Here is a 22,167-nt window from a genome sequence, read left to right as displayed (position 1 = left end):
TGACTAACAGACTGAGCTTTAAAACTGCACGGCAGGAAACCGATGTGAGGGTTCGCTCACCCTTTTATAAAGTCATTGGCTTTATTTCAATATCCATACTTCAATGCTAAATAAAGTGCCAGAAAAAGTGCTTCATATGTCCCAATGCAGAGTGTATCAAATGTAGTATGCCAAAAATACTTGGATGTCCTACTACATCCTGTCAGATTTTGCAGTAAGCCAGCATGCATTTCTGGCTATTCTGACCCACAATCCTTTGCACAGTTGCTTCTTTACAGTTGCACACGCAACTGTAAAGAAGCTTGAGCCACTGAGAGCCACGGACAGAAGACAGCTCATTTTGCAGTACAGACTGTGACGGTCAAAGTTTAAGGCACGTTATAATGACTAAGTGGTGTGTCCCAGTTATGTGAATAATCCATGAAACAGTATGTGCTTTGTGAAGGCAGCTGTAGCACATCAAAAAGTAGAAAGAAAGATTATATGATTTAGAACACACCCATATACTTATACTCAAAACTCATCAGCCAGTCGGGACAAACTGCTGGAAAAACCTGCCCACACGAGAGGTTTGTGTCAGAACCGAGAACAGAAAGTCAGGTAGGACAAAAAAGAGCAAGCAACGCAACCGTCAAGTCTTTGGTTGCCATGTTCCCATATCATTGTCGAGTGAATTTGAAACAAAGTTGTGAAATGTTGCCATAAAATTGAAGAAAAGCAAATGCAAATTAGGTTTGTTTCTATTAATTGCTCTGGTGTGATAAACCAGGCTGCATACTGTCAGACAGTGATGTACAGGCTCAACAGAGCACAAGAAGGTGCAACAAAGGCAGCTGTTTGCCAACCAATAAAAAATCTTTAAAACAAAAATCAAACAAAACTTTCAATACAATTGAAAGTTAATACAATTGTCAATACAACTGAGATCTCTCCCCATTTTTCTCATGGGGTGAGAAAATGGGGAGAGGTCTCTCACTTTTCCTGATGCTACATGCTTTAGCATGAAAGAGGTCAAAGGCCACAGAACCTTCATTACAGAAAGCAACCTGATGATGGTGGCATTTCTTTCCCCCAAGGGTCGGTCTATAATCTTCAGTCACTGTCACTGGTGCTCTCTGAATTCAGATACCAGTTATCTTCTCCTGTGTTTTCCACAAACCACAGACCTGAAACAAAAAGTGCACACGTCAGTTCAATGCAGGTGGAAGTTTGTCTCTTCGCAGGATTTCAGCATCTTACCATTTGGAGTTTTGTCTTCATCATCATCATCAATGTGCTCCATGTCATAACTGACAAACATATTCTGTAGAAAGAAATCACCCATTAAATTCATAATTACATTTTTCCTTAGTTTTTTGTTACCTCAGTAGACACTTCTTTCCATATTTAAAGTTCTATATACAAGATTTTGAAAAATAATGTAGCAATAATATGGCAGCAAACAACTGCAGGGGGTCCTCAGTTTACGACGTCCTCGACCTACAGCGTTTCGCAGTTGCATCGAAACTAGTTACAGGGGGTCCTCAGTTTACAACATACGGTGTTTCATCATTACGTTAGAACTGGCTACGTGGAACTAGTTGGCGTGCAGAGTGAACAAACAATGCCACACGGTGCTATATGACAGCTTTGTTTACTTTTGTCGGTTGTACACCACCTTGGACGAGGCTACATTCGCTATCTTTTTGCCCTTCATTATGGCTCTCAGGTCAGACTCTTCTGATGGCAGTTCTTTGAAGAAAAGGAAAGCCATCTCCATGTAAGTGAAAATAGATAAAATAAAACGCTTGGAACAGGGCAAAACACCGATGAACATCAGCCAGTGGCTTTGCCCTACCAGAAAAACATAAAAAAGGACAGTATTTGATAAGTTGTACAAACAGAGCAACATATTCCATTATCTTCTTGTGAAATGACTCATACATGCATGACAGTTATTGCTATTCATGACTCTTCCAATGAACTGATGGAAATTGTGATGCACATAAGGCTTTGTATACATTTTCGCCGGAGTTCCAACTTGCGGTGAAAATTGACTTGCGTTGCACCTTAGGAATGGAACTTCAACGTAAGCTGAGGACCCCCTGTATTTGCTATGCAAGCATATAGTAGAGGCAAGTGTCCTTAGCAGAGAGAGTAATCTCAGTAATGAAAGCTGTTGTCCTGTATTTCTGTCTATTGTAGTTGATCGTTTATTTGTTTTCTCTTCAAGTAGTTTGAGAGGGACATCACCTGGTCACCTGGTTTATCTCCAGGGTCATTCCAGGTGAAATGACCAGATATTCCTTGGGGGTGCTGCTGCACCATTTTCAAATTATTCCTAAATTTGCATGCCATTAGATAGTCACAAACATACTTTCTATGCAAAATTGTAGGCCTGTAGCTCAAATAGTTTCTGAGTTGTGGGGGTCTGAAATTTTCTGAATTTGGGCTATAAAAAGCCTCGCCAGTGTTTTTTGTATATTTAAGTGGTTATTTCTCAGCCTCTAGACATACCAGAGAGCTGTGAGTTGGTACACAAGGCCTCTGCATGTAGCTAGTGCCCCACAAACATCCTCAGGTGTTTCCCTACACTCTGCAGGCCATGGGGGCTTGCTAAAAATGATAAAAACTAAGAGATACCTACTCACGAGTGGGGTTTGGGACCTTAAAAGTACCGTACTAGAAATACTGCACAGAAGTGTTCTAACACCCCTGGGTTCCATTCTACACAAACATGTCATGATATCTACAGGTATGGCTCTAAACTAGACCTTGTGACACAAAAAGGGCATTACACTTTTTTGCTTTTCAGTACTTTAAATTGGGATACAAGTATTAGTAATCATTCCAATGGTAGTGTTATGTATGTTTTGTTCTTTTTGAAATGTTAGTTGTTAAAGGTGACTACCTTCAAAAAGTGTAATGACATATTGACACCCATTTGCAATGCATACATGTAATTATAACATACACATACAAATTACATGTACTAACTTGAATTCAGGGAGCTCTGTAGTAGTTTATGGTTGATTAATTTAAAAATAACAAGAACGTTGCATTTTACAGTATCAGTGGGGTTTGGGACCTTAAAAGTACTAGAAATACTGCACAGAAGTGTTCTAACACCCCTGGGTTCCATTCTACACAAACTTGTGTGATAACTTAGCAAATGGAAGCTTTCTAGGTACCTCAGTTTGGAAAATATGAGCTCCCAAAGTTGGACGAGATTTTTAATTGCTATTTTTGGTGGCAAAAATCTCAGTGTGGGACAGGTACCAGAGACCCCAAATTTTTCTACAAGACAGTTCCATCTGTCGTCTATCACTGTACAAAAAAGCAGCAGGGTTATATTTGTAGTTACTGAGATATTCTTACTCAAAATGGCATGGGTAATGTCAAAATCGTTTTTTGCTTTTCAGTACTTTCAATTAGGATACAAGTATTAGTAGTCATTCCAATGGTAGTATTATGTATGTTTTGTTCTTTTTGAAATGTTAGTTGTTAAAGGTGACTACCTTCAAAAGGTGTAATGGTCTAACTTAGGTATACCTAAGTTATAACTTAGGTATAGGTTCTTTTGCTTGTAACATGGCATTGTCCAATTAAATTTAACATGTTTAATCCCACTGCACTGATACTGTAAAATGCAACGTTCTTGTTATTTTTAAATTAATCAACCATAAACTACTACAGAGCTCCCTGAATTCAAGTTAGTACATGTAATTTGTATGTGTATGTTATAATTACATGTATGCATTGCAAATGGGTGTCAATATGTCATTACACTTTTTGAAGGTAGTCACCTTTAACAACTAACATTTCAAAAAGAACAAAACATACATAACACTACCATTGGAATGATTACTAATACTTGTATCCCAATTTAAAGTACTGAAAAGCAAAAAAGTGTAATGCCCTTTTTGTGTCACAAGGTCTAGTTTAGAGCCATACCTGTAGATATCATGACATGTTTGTGTAGAATGGAACCCAGGGGTGTTAGAACACTTCTGTGCAGTATTTCTAGTACGGTACTTTTAAGGTCCCAAACCCCACTCGTGAGTAGGTATCTCTTAATTTTTATCATTTTTAGCAAGCCCCCATGGCCTGCAGAGTGTAGGGAAACACCTGGGGATGTTTGTGGGGCACTAGCTACATGCAGAGGCCTTGTGTACCAACTCACAGCTCTCTGGTATGTCTAGAGGCTGAGAAAGAACCACTTAAAGATGCAAAAAAACGCTGGCGAGGCTTTTTATAGCCCAAATTCAGAAAATTTCAGACCCCCACAACTCAAACTATTTGAGCTACAGGCCTACAATTTTGCATAGAAAGTACTTTTGTGACTATCTAATGGCATGCAAATTTAGGACTAATTTGAAAATGGTGTGGCAACCACCATCTAGCGAAACCAAACGAAATGACCCTACAGTGCAAAAGTGATCCGAACTTGATCTAAAAGACAAATTAGGTAAAATGGAACTCAAAACCTGCTTTAGCAGCATTAAGTAGCTCTGAATGTCACATACAACACCTATAAAAATAATCACAATTATTCTTTATGGTCAATGTGAAAATCATTTCCTTTTGTGGTTGATTGAATAAAGTTGATTCAGTACCTTGTTCCTGACGAGTTTTTCCCAGTATCCCTGCTGCTGTTTAACTAGTATGAGAACTGGCTCACTGGAATTCATTTGCAAGCAGCAACAGTCTGCCGCGATATTTTGGTGAAGCTCCAAGTCGACTCTGTAGGACCGACCATTTACTCTGCCACTGAACACAATCAACAAAGACAGAGCATTAATGCACTGGAGAATGGACAGTCTTCTGTTTTGTCTCTACTGTAACACAAAACAGAGCTGTTCAATTTTCAGTTATGAAAACTAGTTTGACCCTCAGGCACACCTCAGTCTGTCCTCTGCTCTCCCCAGGATGACCTTTCTTATGTTGTCAGGCAGATAGGAAGTGGAATCCATTAGAGAGTTACAGATCTCAGGCCACAAATATGTACGTATTGTCCCTTGCATTATTTTATTCGGTTTAGTCAATCAGCATGAAACCAGATGGTCTCAATGGCCATCTTAGTGTCTGTATGTAAACACAATGGACCCTGCACAACAAACACTTGTTCCAGAAAATATTGAAGGTGTAGCACTTCGCTGGACACATTTGTACACATTTGAGAAGTTGGAACAAAAGACTGTTTGCCATTTTGCATAATAAATGACTTCAGTGTGCAATTTTCAAAATTGAAGCCCATTAATCTAACACTAACAAATGATCAAGCAACTAGGATGGAGAACTTATGTTCATGAACACCAAAGCTTTTAAAACCCACAACGATTACAAAGAAAAAAAACAAATAGTAACCTTAGAACGATTAACTGATTTTAGATTTACAAACATAGGAAGGGAACATTTACTGTTTTATTTTCAGGGCACATAAATGAAAGATTGCAAACAAAAGAATGACAACTGGTAATGTGGTGATGCCTCAAGAACAAGACAGCATAACAACTTTCTGTTGTATCATTAGAATGTGGCACTTAAAAATTATTTTTCAACATTTTACTACAGGGTAAAATAATTAAGTCTTTGCAAAAACATTCAAAACCGTGATGCAACTACAAGAGAATAACAGCAAAGAAATCAGGAAACAATTTTTACAGAATCAGCTTAAGTAAATACATTTCTATTTGTGCTCATGCTTCAAAGTAGCTCAAGATGAATGTATCTTTAAATTTATCTGCACTATCATATGCAACACTGGGTCATGGACTTGAATAAATGTTGAACTGTAAAACAGCTGTATCATTCAGCAAGAACAGAAGAATACAGAACAACCAATGTCCCACAAAGGGAAGTAATGGACTTTGTGGATTAAGTTTCCCGCACAATGTTAAACTGAACTATAACTCAATGTGACCTGCTGCATTGATATGACACCAGCCTGCAAAACAGAAACAAGTCTTTCTATCGGCCATTATCCAAACTTATGCTTATGTATGTTTAATTATAACACAGGCTGGCCATGCTAAACATGTATCCACTGCCACCAGTGTAAAGTGTTCTGGATAAAAAGCTCCACTGAATGGAGGATGTAATGAAAAGTAAGTGCATGATCACTAGTGGTCTGGTGATGACGGACCTGTAAACGACTCGGTCAGGGTAGAAATCACAGCACTGATTTTCAGGGTTCATCAGCTTCACTCTTAGAGTCACAGAATCGGATGTTTGATACCAACGGACCTGAGGGTGGAAACTGCAGCACAACCAGAGACAAAACAAAGACATTGGAGGACCTTATAATATTACTTTTTTTTTTTTTTAGAGACAAACACGAAAGAGTGAAGCTCCACTGTTATATGCTAGATCGTCTGCTATTGATTGCACAACTCTTCTTTCAGTTTTCCTTCACAATGTTTAAGCAGAACATTGTTAATCTTAAGTTGTAGCAGGAAGGACTTCTTTTTTGCCATTTTTCACCTGATAGTCGAGTCATCACAATCTGTTGAACCAGGGCCAATGAGCTGCTGCTGGTTGCTTTGATGAGCACCTTCAGGCACACCTGTGAAAACATTTCCACACATACAAGTTATTTATTTTTTTAATAATCCAGCACAGTATGAAATGGAAAGAAATTTTTACATTTTGACATTCAAAATTGTGGAGTTAAATCAACAGCATGATTTAAATGATTAAAAAAAGAGTTTAATATTTGAGCCAGGAGTGCAACTCGAAACGAATTCCAAGTTTCTATTAAACTGCTTAACAAAATGACAAAGCAACAAAATGTGGCCTGAATATTAAACAAAACGTAATAGAGACAAGCACAAAGCAGCTATGGCAACTCCCTTTCTTCTCATTGTCTAATTGTTCTCTGATTTTGATAGAAGCTTCAAATTCTGTTAAACTACAGCCAAACTCACAGCGCAGCCATCATGTTTAACATGTGTTTGCTGAGTGGGAGCAGCAGTTTGTAAGTGACTGGTGGTTAACATGTCGTTATAACTGGCCGTGTTTCAGTCACTATTTCATATTTGTTCTATTGTCTGACAGCAGAAACAGGCAAATATGTATTATATATTTTATTGGGAATTATGCCGTATTGAAACCCGCATATCTGTGATTATGTGACTTCAGAAGGCAGACAAGATGCAAACCAATGTAAAGTGGCTGTGCACTAAATATCTCCTGAGTGTTTTCTTTTCAGGTGCATTTTGCTAGAACTGCTGTAGTGTGCCACCAAAATTTTGCACATTGTACCACCTTTTATTTATGTGATCATCTGAAGTACTCTTGGATTTAGGAAGTCCTGGCTCTCAGGAAACCTCTACAAACACTGAGTACATGCAGTAAGACTTTGCTGCTGCTGCCATCATCTGAAACTGTAGCACTGACTGCAGCTGATTAATGACTGGAGCCAAGAACAACTAACATCATGATGCAGCAATTCCATAGCGATACTTCAATAATACAATTTTGAGAATGAATTGGAGCATAGAAAAAAAACAAAAAAACAAACAAAAAAAACAGGCATTGATTAAAAATCCTGATGAGATTTTTCACCATCATCAATTATGCTGAATAATCACAACAATTCAATGATACATAATTCCATATGGTATAAGTAGCTTTTCATATGTAATGGCTAATACAATGACAGAGTGTCTTTTAGTATCTATCTACAATTCTTACTAAAATTCTACAGTATGAGGAGGAAATCTGCAGAGAGAACTTGATTTTACCATTTTCCAAGGGGGTCTGACAGGCAGCCAGGCTGATTGCAGGGCAAAGTTCTCCTCCCTCTTTGTTGCTGTGTATGGAATTCACACACAATTAGACACACTGTAACTGTGAGGGACTTTTTAAACATTTGTGTTACATTTTTTGCATTTTCTTTCTCTACTTGTGCTCATTTTATGGTTAAGCAGCTGAGACACTGTGATTCAACATTTAGAATAAGTGCACTGACTAAGTGAGACCTAAGTACAGCAGGAAAGTTTCTTTTCACCAACATATCCTTGTTTGTAGTACTAAAATCTTATAAGACATCACTTTCTATTCAATGTGCTTCAATGTCTATAATGTTGGTTTTTTCATTTTCCTCAGGTTTGACCCGGACTGTCAGAAATGGCAAACCATCCTGCTGCCTGCAGACACAACAAAAATGTGCCGTTTAAGTCTTCTTCTGGTGAAAGTAGCAGCTATTTCCTGCTATGAGCTGTTTATTTACCTAGAAGTGTGTTCTGCCTCCTTGCAACTGCCAGATGGACCCTCTTGACACAGTGCCCTAAGCAGGTCCAGATGCATAGGGTTGCTGATTCCCATCCCTGTGGTCAAGATCTCAGACTGGATGCTGTATTCATTTATGAGCGTTTTCACACCTGGCACCTGGGTGACCCGAACCTTGGGGGGGGATAAAAAAAAAAATAAAAAATTGTGTCTCAAATTGTACAAAGTAGAGCATTGATTCAGGGAACTTTGTCATCTGACAATTAAGCAGTTTATTTGGATGGAAGTAATTGTATAAGGAGATGTTTCACCTTACCATAGGATCAACAAAAACAGTGTTTCCCAGACTGAGAACTGCTCTGCCTCGATGCTGCAGGCCTCGGATTTTCTGGCTGATTGTCCTGGTGACCTGCAGGAACACGTGTCCATTTAAATGACGGCCACAAAACTGTTTTGTTCACAATCAAACTATGTGCCCTCCAGCAGGAAGGACACTAAATACACTAGCCACAGATGTTTAGTTTGGAAGTGTAACATCCAACACACACCAGATGAAACTATTTTTGAAAGAAAGATGCTTATATCTGAAAACTCATGCTGACGTCTGAACATGCCCGAAAACAGAGCCCATACATACTTCAGTCTGAGAAACATTATGAGAAACTCCTAAACAGATTAGAGCTTTCAATATTTCACTACAGTCAACAGTTTACAATGACCCAATGACATTTATTGTTTGCATTTATGCTTCCTTTCATAAAATAAATCTTTGAAAGTATTTTGACAAGATAGAAGAGTTTATAGTTATTCCAACAAATGAAATGGTAAATATAAAACAATCAAGTATTGCAATAAATTTTAGGAGACTGAAAAAAATAAAGGGAGAGATCAGTTTGGTTTTATGAGTGTTGTTAATGCATGTGATTGCAAAGTAACAACATAGGAATGAAACCTTGGGATGCCAGTTATTCTCAGCATCAACCGGCTTGACTCGGCAGATGATGATTTCCACAGCTTGGCCAGGCAGGGAGTGAAACTGCTCTGGCAGATGAAGGATTTGGTAAGATTTCACCTCCTCCTCCTTTCCCACATCAATGAAGCAAGCAAACACGCTAAAAAACAGGCAATCACGTTTGTCTGGCACAGAGAGGATCTTCACCCTGCCAAGGAGCGACAATCATATTATATACTGAGGGTTAACATGCAACTACTTCTCACAAAACATTTGGAAGAGGGCATTCAGTTTGGGATTAGCATTCCAAGGTTTGGTCCTCCCTACGATCCAAACAATTACTGTAAAAATTCTACACTACCAGTCAAAGGTTTGGACACTTTCTCATTTTATGGTTTTTCTATATTTTAATGACATTTACATTGTACATTCTCACTAAAGGCATCCAAACTATGAATGAACACCTATGGAAATGGAATTATGTAGCAAAAAAAGTGAAATAAGTCAAAACGTGTTATATTTTAGCCATCAGCTGTGTTGTGCAGAACTCAGGTTTGTACACAGCTGATAGTCCTATTTGGCAACTGTTAGAATCCATATTATGGCAAGAACCAATCAGCTAGGTAAAGTTGGACTTCTGTTATCCGTGAGATGAGGCGTTCCCTACTGGTTGTTAGAAAGAGGGCAGGGTTAAGGCCCTGTCATGGTGGCTTCACATTTAGATCTGGAGGTTACATCCAGTTTTTATACACAGTCTATGTCTACTATACATTTTTTGGCATGTATGCCCCATGTCTCCTTATCAGCTAAAACATTTTGAACTGTTCAAATATTAACTGCATGAAGAAAAATCCCTACTTCAAAGCTGAGCAGACAAAGTGCAAATTCTACTAAATGCATGATGAGCACACTACACAATTTAATGTGAATTCCTGCACAACCGGAAGTGTGACTTCTATAAAACCAACTGGCCACCATGTTGAGTTCACATTCAACATAAGCACCAGGCCTTAGCATGGTTTGTCCAATGACAATTAAAATAAAGTTTATGGAAAAAATTGCTGTGACTTTTGTTAATCTGGGCAATTGTAAAGCTGAAATTGCTAGAGAGTATACAGCTCTTTCCTTATTCCTTTATTATGTGTCATTTGACTGTTTTAAGTGCCACAATAAGATTTATAGCCAGTTGGACCCTTTGAAAGTTTGTGAATAATAATGTCAAAAACATATTTATTAACGTTTGCTTTTGCTTTCTTTGTTCTACCAAAAATGTACAGTGCTGTGACTCTAAAACTGAGCTACATATCAAGCAGGGAATTTTGTGTGCCGTTACATGGCCTATCAGTGGAGTTTTTATTCACAGAGACTCTTACTAACGCCAGGCATAAAAGTTACAGTTTGTAAAGCAGTAATATTAAAAAACATCAATCGGAACTAACTTACTGCTAGTTTACAAACTAGCGTGATCAAGTTTCATGTTTTGAGATCTGTGAAACGGTTAGTGTGGTCATCCAACAGTGTTGCATTTAGATTTTATTGTCAGACCTGTGGAAGACCTTGTCGTCCTGCACAGCATATAAGCCTCCTTCCAGTAGCTCCTTGGCTAAAGGTTTCTTTTCAGCATAATAAGAAGCCATTTCAGAGGACATTTTGTCAAAACGGCTGTCCTCCTTCTTGACAATACGACCGTAGAATACCGATGCCGTCTTAATGTACAGAGGTACCACCTGGGAGAAACACACACATCCAAATTTATAAGAGTATTTATAGATGATACTTACAAATGTCACTATAATTATACTACTAAAGAAATGCTGTTAGAAAAAATATAATTGGTATTTTGTCTGATTTATAAATATACACACAGGCTTATGGTCACATAATAGCTAATATCTTCACATCTACAGCTTCAATTCAAGTGTTACTGATACATTTGTTTTACATAGCAACTGACTGCAAAGAGTAGAACAACTGACTTGCATGATCAGTGCAGTACAGAACGAGGGGCTAATGTTTGTATTTTTTGTGCGAATGTGTGACAACTATCATTTAATTATTGTTCCCTTAATATTTTTGGCAGTGTTTCCAGATAGACTATGGTGGAAAGCAGTGGCTGAAGTATCGGATGGCCATTGAACATTGAAAAACTCACACAACATAGACACACATGTCATCGCCCTTACTTCTATGACTCCAGATGCAGGGAGCTCAGACTGATCCAGTTGGGAAATGAATCTGTGACGGTCAGGACACAAACTGCTTTCTCTGCAGAAGAGACCCCAAACATAATCACATCATGTTATTCATTTGCTCTTCATATTCCCTAATCCATTTAAATCAGTCATTACCATAAGGCTGGTTTTGTCAAACTGAGACCATCCTGTACTAGTGGATTTCAACCATGACAAATGGATGCCAGGGGTCTAAAACGAAGATCTCAGTTCAGTGAGTACCTCAGTTTGGAGGTCACTGTTCAGCGACCTCTCAGTGTAATGAAAAAACTTATAATATGCTGTTGATATAAGAGCTTGAATGTCATGGGGAGCTGTGTATGCACAGCGCTCATGTTTTTTCCTTATACCACTAATGTGATGCTGTCTCAAATGAGTGAGCAAGTTCAACATAAAACCTGTTGCAGTTAATCAGTGTCAGCATATAGTCTTTGACCAATCATCACTGTAATTAACTGAGAAACTGTCATGTTTCCTAAAGAGCAGACTGTAGATAGTGGAGGGTCTTCAAACTGTAGTTGTTTTGCGTTCTCAGTAACTACTGCAGAGATGCAGAAATGCAGAATTTTAAATTGAGTTCCATAAACACACAAAAGGTCTGTGCTTGCAGTGGCTGTATTCTTTCAGTACATATTCATGTGGAACCAAAAGGCCCATTCTGAAAATTTTCAGTACAAAAATATACAGTATATACAGATACACACCCAATAGATGCTTTTTCATCTTAGTGAGTAAGCAATAGTTAGAATATTGAGAAGCCATACAGATTACAAAAGACCCACAATGCCCTGTCTTTGTTATACTTGAAATAATTTTTCATCTTTCCAACTGTCTATTCCACAAATTGCTTTACTGTAAACAATCACTCTGATTAGCAATCCAGTAGGTCTTCCCATGTGCTGATTGCGGTGAGCTGCTCATACAGCCATATTTGTACAAGAAAGCCTTGAGATCACAGTACAGTCCTACTTGATCCAAAGCAGCGACAGTCCAGCAGATTTCACACTTACCTACCATCAATCATGGCAGTGATAGCATTGTGCTGTGGTGCTGTTTAGTGCCAGTTTAACTTGTGTTTTACACAAAGTAAATTGAATAAAGGAGGAGGAGGACTGCCCTAACAGTCTTCAGGAAAACCTAAAATCATCAGCCAGAAGTTTGGGTCTTGGATGCAGCTAGGCGTTCCAACAAAAGATTGACCCCACACACACACACATCAAAAGTGGTAAGGAAATTGCTAAATCAGACTAGAATTAAGGTTGAAGACTAAAGTTATGACTTATACCCCTTAAAGAAACAGACTTTTGTCATATTTCCAGAAGACCTACATCAAATCTATGAGGAATCAAAACGCATGATTGTTTTTTGAGACAAAGGCACATAGGTTTCAATGATCTCATCACAGAAAATTAAGAGATATACAAGTCATTGGAAACTCAATACCTCCATGATATAAATGATCTTCAGAAGTGATATGTAAACATTTGTTTTTGTCTGCATCAACAGAAATATCAAAATAAAAATCCAAAGCATTTTTTAAAGAAGCGGGAAAAAAAATACCTGCAGACTCCAAAGCTCTTCACGTAGCTGCAGAGAGGGCGGTCTGTCTTCTGCTCTTCCCGGGCCACATGTATGCCCTGTGCGAAGGACAGCAGCTCAGGAGGCAGCAGGGCATTAGTTCGTCGTAGGTAGCGCAGAATCCCAACAATATGGCGAGCGTTTCTTTCTGAAATGAGCAGCACTGACCGGGCGACATAAGGGCAGCTCTCTCTTTGACCCTGTGATCAAACCATAGAGAGGCAATCAGAGGGAGAAACAGAAACTTTACCCAGGACACCCTTTTAGTCGCAAGCATGGATACTGAACTTGTGGTTCTTTAAGGCAATGATTACATACACCTAGTACTGCAGTTGAGACACTGTGCTAATAGTTCTCAAAAGAGATTAAAGTTTTTGGTGGTACAGATTCTACCAGATGCTGGAAACACTATTTTGAGATTCTGCTCCACCTTCATATGATTACATCACATAACTTTGCAGATATTTAACTTTGTACATTTGTGAGGCAATTCACTGTTGCTTTTCTCCCCAAATTTTTCAACTAGATTAAGATCTGGTGACTGGAGAGGTCATTCAAGTCCACTCACCTCACTGTCATGTTGACAAAGTTTGAGGGGGCTTTTACTTTATTATCAGGCAAGAAGTAGGAACCAGAACATGGTTCAAAGATCAGGCTGTATTTTTCCAGTCTTTAGTGGTCCAGTTATTGAAAGCCTGTACCCACTGCAACATCAAATTTCCACTCTTAGTGACAAAATAGTCACTAAAAGAACTTAGTATGTTCTTTTGCCATTGCAACCCGCCTCGCTTAAGCCTAAATTTTGCTCCCTTGCAGACAAACATCCACAGATGTTGACAGCAGTCATGTAGGTGGTATTAACTACTCTTTAGCCCACTTTGAGGACTCTGTTCCACACATAATCAGTAGATCAGAGATTGTGCAGGATGCCCTGATGTATACTTGCCACACGGACACAAATTTTAGGCTACAGTCACGCAGACACTGACTGATTAACAAAAAAGACTCAAAGATATGACAAAGTTTATGTCATATGGACCCTAGTGGACCTTCGTGTACTCACGAGTGTGTAACAGTGACCTTACAGCGGCAGAAATGTGGCAAAAATACTAACCAGTCCTTCCAGGATTTCGTGGGCGTTTTTCGTGATTGTTGCGGCTGAAAATGCCTGAATTCGCGGCAGCTTTTCTAAAAAATTGCAATAAAAGTTGTGATGTTTTAAGCTTATTTGTTGTGATGAAACTGCGGGAGACAGTGACAATTGCTAAAAAGCTGCATTTTTTCCAGCTTGTAGAACAAGTTTCAACACTGTAATTGACAATATTTATTCGGAAATTAATCATTTTGCGTTCCAACCCATTTCCACAAGGTGACACACCACGGTGGGACATTAGCAGCAGCCAGACACTGGTTTAAGTATCTGAAGTGGTTGGTAGATTTGCGGCGCAAAATGCTCATTTACTACTGAATGAATTATATTCGGACATATCTGTCAGTGGCTTAAAAAGTTAATTTCACATCCTGGCACACACGTGTTCACACACACGCGCTCACGGCTTGTCACATCAACTAACAAGAACAGCACTGAAAGAGCACAGTCCTCCACCTAGACAGGTGTGTGTTCTGCATGTGTACATACCGAATCGCGTGACCTAAATACGTAGCTGGCAACTGGAATTGATGGGACTCAGAAACACCCCCACAATTTAATCACCTGTTCCTTGTATCATTTCCAATACGTCCACAGAGGTAGATTTGTTGTAGGATCACAATCCTGTGATCATCAGTGGGCCGCTGAGGTAGACTTCACCTGTTGCCATGGTTATCGTGCCGCTATCAGACGCCGTGCCGCTATCTCAATGGAAAATCCTTAACAAATCCGTGGATCCAAACTTTAAGCCGCATCACTGCCGAAGTCTAATCATTTGGTCCTTGTGTCATTTCTGACCGACCCTGAAAATTTCATTCAAATCCCTGAGTCTGTTTTTGAATAATGTTGGTAACAGAGGAAGGATTCACACACGGTGATTGTCACATAACTCTGCCATGTTCTTAAGTGGAATAAATAATCTTATTTACCTTCATTCTTTCAGTGCTCTAATGGATCTGGATGCAACAGTTTCTGTTATGGTGATTTATGTGGTCTGTTTTCTGATCATTTCAGCCGTTCTAATATGTTTCGTGTTTTTTAAAAGGTGTATCAATTGATGATTTTTTTTCTTTTTTGTATTCCACCACAGTATTGCACGGGTGTAAAACAGTTTAGCTCCGCTTTGGTGAAGAACATCAGTGAATTAATTGTTCATCACGGTCTTCAGCAGTAATTTTTGTTGGTTAATGAGCGACATTAGTATCGCACATGTCTGCATCTTCAAACCATAAACAAGGAAGTGAACTTGGTGACGTACGAGCATTATGTTTGCGCTGGGGACTGATCTGATGGGTGGAACTCACGGGAGGTGGGCCAAAATTGTGGGAAAGTTGCGGTGATTGGACAAAATTGCAAGGCCGCGCAAAATTCGCGGAGATTGGTTGATTTCGCGTGAATTCGCACGATCGCAACATCGCAAATTCCTGGAGGGACTGACTAACATCACCAACAAAAAAAAACAAAAAATAAGAGAAAAAAAGCGACAGAATTTGAAAATATGAAATATTCTTCCTGCACCTCTGCCATCTGTTCTAAGCTCGTCCCACCCACCAAGTACACATTTTAAACGCTAAATGCAAGCTAAAAGCCGATATTCATTTGTGATCCCATGATTAAAACTCCACTCTGCCAAATGAAAGTCAACTGCCTAACCCACTGCACTATTTACTACTCGATGAAAGAGCCAGTGTTCCTACAATATCGTTTAGCAGATGCTTTTATCCAAAGCAACGTACATCTGAGAGTAGATAAAACACAAGCAAGGATCTAGTCAGGAGAAAAAAATCTGGATAAGAGCCACTAAACAAGTTCAAGCATAACAATAGGGCAGTAGTGTCTACAGGTAAGTGCGGTAGGTACACACGTGGACAAAATTGTTGGTACCCCTCAGTTAAAGAAGGAAAAACCCACAATTCTCACTGAAATCACTTGAAACTCACAAAAGTAACAATAAATAAAAATTTATTGAAAATTAAATAATCAAAAACAGCCATTACTTTTGAATTGTTGATTAACATAATTATTTAAAAAAACAAACTAATGAAACAGGCCTGGACAAAAATGATGGTACCTCTATAAAAGATTGAAAACTATTTGACCAGAGTGACATGATTAACTCAGGTGTGTCATTTAATTGACATCACAGGTGTTTCCAAACTCATAATCAGTCAGTCTGCCTATTTAAAGGGAGACAAGTAGTCACCCTGCTGTTTGGTGAAAAGGTGTGTACCACACTGAACATGGACAACAGAAAGCGAAGGAGAGAATTGTCCCAGGACATCCGAAAAAAATTATAGACAAACATCTTAAAGGTAAAGGCTATAAGACCATCTCTAAACAGCTTGAAGTTTCTGTGACAACAGTGGCTCATATTATTCAGAAGTTCAAGACCCACGGGACAGTAGCCAACCTCCCTGGACGTGGCCGCAAGAGGAAAATTGATGACAAATTGAAGAGACGGATCGTTGGAATTGTATCCAAAGAGCCCAGAGCAACCTCCAAAGAAATTAAAGGTGAACTCCAAGGCCAAGGCACATCAGGGATTCATGGGAACATATGTGGAAGGAGCTGAAACATGCCATTTGGAGAAGACACCCATCAAACCTGAGACAACTGGAGCTGTTTGCTCATGAGGAGTGGGCCAAAATACCTGTTGACAGCTGCAGAACGCTCATTGACAAATACAGAAATCGTTTAATTGCAGTGATTGCCTCAAAAGGTTGTGCAACAAAATATTAAGTTATGGGTACCATCATTTTTGTCCAGCCCTATTTCATTAGTTTGTTTTTTTTAAATAATTATGTTAATCAACAATTCAAAAGTGATGGCTGATTTTGATTATTTAATTTTCAATAATTTTTTATTTATTGTTACTTTTGTGAGTTTCAAGTGATTTCAGTGAGAATTGTGGGTTTTTCCTTCTTTAACTGAGGGGTACCAACAATTTTGTCCACGTGTGTAATAGGATTTTTTTTTTCCTGATTAAGTGCTCATTGAATGTAAACAAGACAAGAAGAGCATATCAGGCAAATGTTTCTATCTATTTAGTGGTCCTTACTTGTTCTGAAAGGTTTCTGAAGTTTTCCGCCATGCAGAAGAGTCGGCTGCCAAACAGTTTGGGAGAGGTGGGAAAACCACAGTGGACAACACAAGTTGCATCTGTGATGCCCAAACACTTCACGCATCCATTGGTGGTCACTTGGGATTAAAGTTAAAACAATAAAGACAATGGTGATGTATAGTGGCATTGTTTGTGACAGAACTTCAGTGAAAGGCTCTCCATCCATGCAGTAGTGATATCCAGAAAAATATCACGTTTACCCAGAATAACTTGAGTGCCGGGACCAATGTCTTTTCTCCACTGCTGGATGGCAAAGTCAAACCGGTGTGTTAACCCCTCATGGATCTTGAGGCAGAACGCAGATTTGTTGCTCACAGCCTGATATCACAGAGGAAGTATTGGACTTTCATTAATGATGCTGTGGTAATCCTCACAGAAATTGAGCTCAAAAAGACAATTTGAAAAATGGTAGCTGTCACAGAAGAATCATGCTGTGCACTTCAAGACTAACAGAGCACAGTGTAACTAACAGCACACACAACTGTGTGTGTTCAAAACAGGTTAGGGTTACGATCTTGCACTAGCCTTAGCGAGTAACGGTGTATCTTCTTTTCAAAAAATGATGTTGGCAAAGGGTGAATTATCTTAAATCTGGAGATCTGCTATATTCGGGTCTATTTGACACCAGACCTTGCAAAATCTATTTCATATCACTAAATTAATATAACTGCTTCTCTTCGGTTACTCTACTAAAGTAGAAACATTTATCCAAGTTACTGAGGTAACTGTTTATTTGATTTGTGATTTAGGTATTCATGTTTTCACGTGTAAAAACAGAAATTGGAATTATCCCAATAATTTAGATTTATCACACTGCCATATACTAAGATGTACAAGAGAAGCTGTCACCTTAAACACGTCTTCAACCTCCTGAACCGAGTTTGCTACGATCAGAGTCTTCTGGCCAACATCAGGGTTGAAATCCAATGCACCCAACAGTATTGAGATTTTACTGCTCTCCACAGTCATGAGAGTGATCTGCACAAAGAGAAAACATTTAAAAAGATCACTGAAAATCCCAAGTTCCATGAAACCTTATGATGATCTATGAGTTTACTCTCCATAATAAAAATAGACATTTTGATGCATAACATATTTCTTTGACATAAAATACAGAAATTTACTTTGTAATTTTTCTCAATATTTCCAAACTTGGATGGAAACAGCTAGGGCTCTAGGTCTACAGATGGAGCATTAGCCTTTATTATTTTATTATACATTCTGACAAACTCTCCTAATACAACATGGGCTTTTAAAATCTGAATACTGCAGCGGTACTGTATGCTGTAATACAAAGTTAAGTCAAAAGGAAAAATATTGAAAGAGAATTTTTTTTAAACAACCATGCAATTTTCACAACAAACAACTATCTTCACAATTGTAGCCTCAGCTGAAAAGCAAACAAAAACAATAGGGCTCCATTATAAAGACAAAAAGAAGAATGTACAACTGTCCATATATAGTACCGATCAAAAGTCTTAGAACACCCCAATTTTCCAGCTTTTTATTGAAATTCAAGTAGTTCAGGTCCAATGAATAACTTAAAATTGTACAAAGTGGTGAACTGCCAGAGGTTAAAAAAAGGTATGGTTACCCAAAACTGAATAACAAAGTACATTTTCAGATTTATACAAAAAGGCTTTTTTCAGGGAACAAGAAATGGGTTTAACAACTTAAAGCTGTTCTGCGGCAATGGAGGTTGATCAAGCCTTGAAAGTTGGTGCTACCAAATCCTACAGGTGTCCCAACTTTTCTTGATCACTTACAACCCCCTCTGTCTGCATAAAAGTAGTGTTGGGACACGCCATGGTGCCATACACTCCAGAGCATTATTTGAACAGTACTGTACTGCAGAAAGTAGTGTGTTGCTATAAAAACAGTGAGGAAAAGGCAATTAACAATAGAAGAGAGACAGAGTATCATAACACTGAAAAATGTAGGTCTTTCCTACAGAGAAATTGTGAAGAAAGTCAAAATGTCAGTGAGTGCAGCATTCTTCACCATGAAAAGGAACTCAGAAACTGGAGAAACTGACAGGCCACAACAGAATGAGAAGACAAGTTTCAGAGAGTCAACAGCTTGGTGATAGGCTGCTCACAGGAGAACAGCTTCAAACACAGCTTAGTAGTGGTCGTAGCAAGAAGTCTCAGTTTCAACTGTGAAGAGAAGACTTGGAGTTGCAGGTTTGACAGGTTGAGCTGCAGCAAGAAAACCATTGCTAAAACATCAGAATAAGAAAAAGATGCTTGCCAGGGTCATGAAACACCACCAATGGACTACTGAAGACTGGAAAAGTATTGTGGACTGACGAATCAAAATTTGAAATCTTTGGTTCATCATGCAGGATTTTTGTACGTCATTGAGTAGGCGACAGGATGGTTCTTCAGAGTGTGACATCAAATGTCAAACATAGAGGAGGAAGCCTGATGGTACAGGGCTGTTTTACTGGATCCAGGGTCGGTGACTTGTACAGAGTGAGAGGAACCCTCAACCAAAACGGCTACCACAGCATTCTGCAGCACCATACAGTACCCTCTATGTCCCTAGTTAGTCAGGGCTTCATCCTACAGCAAGATAATGACCCAAAACATAAATTCAAGCTATGCTAGAACTACCTTAGGAAAAAAGAACAAGATTGTAAATTTGAAATCATGGAGTGGCCAGCACAGTCTCCAGATTTAAACTCAAGGGAGCTGGTTTGGGATGAGTGTGTTCAAAAACTTTTGACCGGCAGTGTATGAGGGAATTAGAAGCAGAGTGGTCTAACCCACAAAAATCCAATTGAGTTTTATATAATTTCTGTAATAGTTTATGGTCTAGATTTTAGTGGCATAGTGGTCTAACCCACAACCCAAATATAGCGTTACAGTGGTGCTTTGAACAGTAGACCATTCTTGAAAATACAAAACTTTGAACCCATTTTTCTTAAAAACTACAGAAAGTAGGTTAGACCGCTTTGCTTTCAAATCCTACATTTGTTTCCAACACAACTCTACTGAATTTTTTTTTATCACATTTGTAGCCCAAGGTCTCAAGTGAAAAACACAAAATATAAATTAGAGTCTCCACTCAAAGTCTAAAACACAGAAAAAATCTTTTCACTATTGTCAAAACTGCTATATTAGATGTGCATCACTTCTTGCTATGTTTTCACATGTCATATTGCCAAGTGAACATGGAAATACGAATGCACCTTCACATAATGCACTACAAAATAACTATTTTGGCATCTTATGTATTTGAAGGTTGCATCCATGTGGCAGTAGGTTTGTAGATGCTCAGGGTATGACAGATCTCTACAACCATGTTTTTGCAGCGCTTTGTGCAAAGTTTTCATGTTGGTAATACAGCTTGCACCTGATGAGGAGAGGTAACATGTCTGCCAGCAACCTCATTCATTACAACAGTGATAAGTTACTTGTATAGTCAGCAATAGATAAACAAGAACGAAAAGCATTCACTTATTACTTGAAAGACTTTTCAGAAATGTCCAAAAATAACTGTTTTTGTAACAAATTATCATCCTCCTGGATGAATAATAAAACCAAGTTTCAGCTCGTAATGGCTGAATGATGTGCTGCATGAAAGTTTTGAAAGTGAGCTGCTACATACATCTGGTACAGAGATAACATTAAAGATATGAAGTGAGTACTTTTGCAGGGTGACATGAACCCAAAGGGTTAAAGAGAAAAATGCATCATGGCAGCATCATGGCAACAATGTAATACTTTTGCTCTAAAGGAAATGACAGACCTGTTGAATGTTCCCGTAGAAAGCAGCTTCCTGAGGGACAGTTATGACAATGCAGGGGTACGGCATGTGATCGGCTAACAAACCCTCCATATGACTGGTCCATCTTTTCGCAATGGCAACCAGCTGCTGAGGACAGGAAGCTGTCATCTCGCTGGAGGTCACCTTTCGGAAATGCTGCAAGATGGACACCATCTGACAGGAGAATATTGTTTTAAAAATATGCAGAATAAGTGCTTAAATGTAAATCAGTCAGTCCCAAATGTTTCAGATGGGGTTGTATCAGGTACTTATCCATACTAAGTTCATTACCTATAGTAGATGGCAGTCGGCACAACCCCAGTTTGAAGAAGTAAACACTAGCAAACGCACAGAAGCTAAGAAAAGCACTGCTGTGAACTGTCGGCAGCAATTTTTTTGTTTCTGCTGCTGTGTCCATCAGTCAATTTGTTTGTGCAGCTTTAGTAAGTAAGTAAGTAAACTTTATTTCTATAGCACTTTTCACAGAAAAAATTCACAAAGTGCTTCACAATACAATGCAAAATTAGCAATAATATCAAACAACACATAAAATACACAAAACAACATGATACTAAAATGTAGCCACCAACCATTTCAACAACCAAACACTTGTCTAAATAATAGTGTTTTCAGCTGACTCTTAAAAGAGTCAACTGAATCAGCCAGATGCAAGGACCGCGGTAAAGCATTCCAAAGACGAGGAGCAACAGACTGGAATGCCAGATCACTTCGAGTTTTGTAGCGCGTCTTTGGCACTGTCAGAAACTTTTGTTGGGAGGATCTGAGTGACCGACAAGACTTGAAAGGAATTAAAAGATCACAAATATATCGTGTGGCTTGTCCATGTAGTGCTCTGAAAGTAATAACTAAAATTATTAAGTCAATCTGAAATTTAACCGGTAGCCAGTGTAAGGCAGCTAAAATAGGAGTCAGATGATCCCACTTACAGGCTCCTCGTGTGTACATTATGCATGGATAGAGAATCGTATGACCTAAATTTGTAGCAGGCAGTGGGAATTGCTGGCACTGGGAAACACCAAGACAATTTAATCAATTGTTCCTTGTATCGTCTTCAACAGGTAAGTCTCAGTCAATCTGTAGTAGGATCGCAATCATGTGATCATCAGCAGGCAGCTGACATAGCGTTAAATAG

At 38.8% G+C, this 22,167-nt stretch overlaps 1 protein-coding gene across 1 annotated transcript in view; it reads right to left on the bottom strand.

The window, feature by feature from the left end:
• Positions 1–1,092: 1,092 nt before the first annotated feature.
• Positions 1,093–22,167, bottom strand: part of tdrd12 (tudor domain containing 12) — a 36,889-nt gene continuing 15,814 nt past the window's right edge. The window contains exons 17-32 of the mRNA XM_051952105.1: positions 20,997–21,188; positions 18,093–18,221; positions 17,444–17,561; positions 17,181–17,320; positions 12,955–13,172; positions 11,347–11,428; positions 10,709–10,890; positions 9,164–9,371; positions 8,528–8,620; positions 8,213–8,385; positions 8,119–8,129; positions 6,463–6,544; positions 6,125–6,238; positions 4,596–4,749; positions 1,240–1,303; positions 1,093–1,166 (exon numbers count right to left, since the gene is read on the bottom strand). Coding sequence (XP_051808065.1) covers positions 1,093–1,166; positions 1,240–1,303; positions 4,596–4,749; positions 6,125–6,238; positions 6,463–6,544; positions 8,119–8,129; positions 8,213–8,385; positions 8,528–8,620; positions 9,164–9,371; positions 10,709–10,890; positions 11,347–11,428; positions 12,955–13,172; positions 17,181–17,320; positions 17,444–17,561; positions 18,093–18,221; positions 20,997–21,188 — 2,034 coding nt within the window. The remainder of the gene's footprint in view (positions 1,167–1,239; positions 1,304–4,595; positions 4,750–6,124; positions 6,239–6,462; positions 6,545–8,118; positions 8,130–8,212; positions 8,386–8,527; positions 8,621–9,163; positions 9,372–10,708; positions 10,891–11,346; positions 11,429–12,954; positions 13,173–17,180; positions 17,321–17,443; positions 17,562–18,092; positions 18,222–20,996; positions 21,189–22,167) is intronic.

This window comes from Acanthochromis polyacanthus, chromosome 8 (genome assembly GCF_021347895.1).
Source record: "Acanthochromis polyacanthus isolate Apoly-LR-REF ecotype Palm Island chromosome 8, KAUST_Apoly_ChrSc, whole genome shotgun sequence".
NCBI lineage: Eukaryota > Metazoa > Chordata > Actinopteri > Pomacentridae > Acanthochromis > Acanthochromis polyacanthus.
The sequence above is the reverse complement of the archived record's forward strand: the minus strand, read 5'-3'. Positions and strand labels throughout refer to the sequence as shown.